This window comes from Bison bison, unplaced genomic scaffold (genome assembly GCF_000754665.1).
Source record: "Bison bison bison isolate TAMUID 2011002044 unplaced genomic scaffold, Bison_UMD1.0 scf7180017864267, whole genome shotgun sequence".
Classification (NCBI taxonomy): Eukaryota; Metazoa; Chordata; class Mammalia; order Artiodactyla; family Bovidae; genus Bison; species Bison bison.
Window position 1 is genome coordinate 2,355,541 of NW_011494839.1, and position 2,571 is coordinate 2,358,111.

General features: G+C 51.7%; 1 protein-coding gene across 1 annotated transcript; it reads left to right on the forward strand.

The window, feature by feature from the left end:
• The first annotated feature begins 271 nt into the window (after nt 1-271).
• Nucleotides 272-1,884, forward strand: CRH (corticotropin releasing hormone). The gene is made up of 2 exons (XM_010848470.1): nt 272-435; nt 1,208-1,884. The coding sequence occupies exon 2, from the start codon at nt 1,219-1,221 to the stop codon at nt 1,789-1,791; it is 573 nt and encodes a 190-aa protein (XP_010846772.1). The 5' UTR covers nt 272-435; nt 1,208-1,218; the 3' UTR covers nt 1,792-1,884.
• The last annotated feature ends 687 nt before the right edge of the window (nt 1,885-2,571 follow it).

Below are 2,571 nucleotides of genomic sequence, written 5' to 3' on the forward strand. Positions count from 1 at the left end.
GACAAGTCATAAGAAGCCCTTCCATTTTAGGGCTCGTTGACGTCATCAAGGAGGCGATAAATATCTGTTGATATAATTGGATGTGAGATTCAGTGTTGAGATAGCAAAAATTCTGCCCCTCGTTCCCGGGCAGGGCCCTATGATTTATGCAGGAGCAGAGGCAGCGCGCAATCCAGCTGTCAAGAGAGCGTCAGCTTATTAGGCAAATGCTGCGTGGTTTCTGAAGAGGGTCGACACTATAAAATCCCCTTCCAGGCTCTGGTGTGGAGAAACTCAGAGCCCACGTCCGTGGAGAGACAGAAGAGGAAGAGAAGAGGAAAAGAACAGAGTGGGAAGAGAAAGGAGAAGGGAAGAGAACCGCTGAAAAAAAAGCCCCAGAGACTTTCTCTGCAGAGAAGCGCTGCGCCCCGCTCACCTGCAGAAGCACCTCGGAAGGTAGGGAGCGCCTAGACGGAACTGCGCCTCCAACTTTGCACTGCCTGAGCTGCCAGGGTGTGCGCCGCGCTGCCGGCTGTTCCTAGGCGTGTGTGTATGTGTGTGTGTGTGTTTGTGTGTGAACGCGTGCGCGCGGGCGCGCGTTTGTGCGCGCCCGTGCCACAAGATTCCAATAGATAGTAGCTGAGATGCTACTAAAAGCAAACTTAGACGGCTGCTCAGCGTTACCTGAACTGGCCGTTAATCCTCGCTGTGTAAACGAGCCCCCATCCATCCCGACCACCACCGAGAGAACCGAGGGCAGGGATGGGAAAAGAGGAAGGAGAGGCAGCAGTTCTGTTTGGAGGAAAATGCTGAAACATCCGGAAAGGGTGGTGGTGGGGTCGCGGGGAGGGGGGAATGTTTAGAGCCCTTGAGACCACGAATTTGCAGGTCTTCTTTAGAGCCCGGGGAATTGATCTGGGGGAATCGTTAGACAGGGGACTCGGGGACCCTCCCTAAGTGAGTCTTGTAAGGAGAGTCGCTCCAGCCTGGAGCGGGACTGAGCCTTGTTGCTGCGCCCTGCCCTTCCAAGCTGCTCCCCTTGGTCTCACTCCATCTCTGGAAGTCCTAATTCGGGCGCTTCAGCACTACGGACAGCGCCCCACCCGCGCCGGGAGCTGGGTCTGTGGGTGTCGTCCTGCGGGAAGACTCCCAGTGGAGCTCAACTCTGATAACTCTCTCTTTTTTTCTCTCTCATTCCGCCCCCTGCCCACCTCTGTACCGCAATTAGCGCCCGCTAAAATGCGACTGCCGCTGCTCGTGTCCTTGGGCGTCCTGCTGGTGGCTCTGCTGCCCTCCCCGCCATGCAGGGCCCTCCTCAGCCGGGGGCCCATCCCGGGTGCCCGGCAGGCATCACAGCACCCCCAGCCCCTGAGTTTCTTCCAGCCGCCGCCGCAGCCCCAGGAACCCCAGGCTCTGCCCACCCTACTCCGTGTTGGGGAGGAATACTTCCTCCGCCTGGGTAACCTCGATGAGACCCGGGCTGCTCCGCTCTCTCCCGCCGCCTCGCCTCTCGCCAGCAGAAGCAGCAGTCGCCTTTCTCCGGACAAGGTGGCCGCCAACTTTTTCCGAGCGCTGCTGCAGCCCCGGCGCCCATTCGACAGCCCAGCGGGTCCCGCGGAACGCGGCACGGAGAACGCCCTCGGCAGCCGCCAGGAGGCGCCAGCCGCCAGGAAGAGGCGATCCCAGGAACCTCCCATTTCCCTGGATCTCACCTTCCACCTCCTCCGAGAAGTCTTGGAAATGACCAAGGCCGATCAGTTAGCACAGCAAGCTCATAACAACAGGAAACTGTTGGACATTGCTGGGAAATGAAATGGTGCGTTTGGCTAAAAAGATTCTGTATTTAGCACAAAAGTGAATTTAAAAATCTAAAAATTGAAAAATAAAAATACAATATTCTATACCATAGCATTGCTCTGATACCATGTTTATTTTTATATAGATTGAGATGTAGAGGATGTACAGCAAGAGCGCCCAGACTCCTTAATTAGCATGCACACAGTGTATTCACATGCAGTAACAGCGACAATATGTAATTTGCGTCCTATACTTCTAGTTTCTACTTCCAGGTGTCTTTAAACAGTGTTTTATAGAGAGTATAGACCCAGGGGAAAATGTTTTGAAGTAGTAGACATAAGTCACCATACTGATTTTACTGTGTTTTGAGCCAAAAAGAATATCATTCTCTAGGTGGGTGAGACAAAAATATGTAAGCTCTTTGAACCAACTTTTCCTTGTAAACGTTTCAGTAATAAAACATATTTCCAATCCTTGATCAATTTGGCTCTGTAAGGGAATGCTGAATATTTATATTTCCAATAAAAGCTGCAAAGGTAATCACGACTTTATTTTTCCTCTCCAATGCTCACAGGGGAAAACGGAGCTCCTTACTTCCTCCAAATTGACATCAACACAAGAATAAACAAAACTGGCATTTTTATTTTCTGCTAAAACCATAAACATATGTCAATGGCTCACACAAATCCTGCAACTACCTTGGACTCATCTCTGCACCTCAGATTACCCCTCTGAGGTTGAGTTCAAGAATTTAGTAAGTTGTTTGCAGTTCTGAGGCTTGGTAATTCTATAAAT

What these genes read in the sequence shown, in the direction of transcription:
- CRH (XM_010848470.1), top strand. Translation starts at nt 1,219, where the DNA reads ATGCGACTGCCGCTGCTCGTGTCCTTGGGCGTCCTGCTGGTGGCTCTG.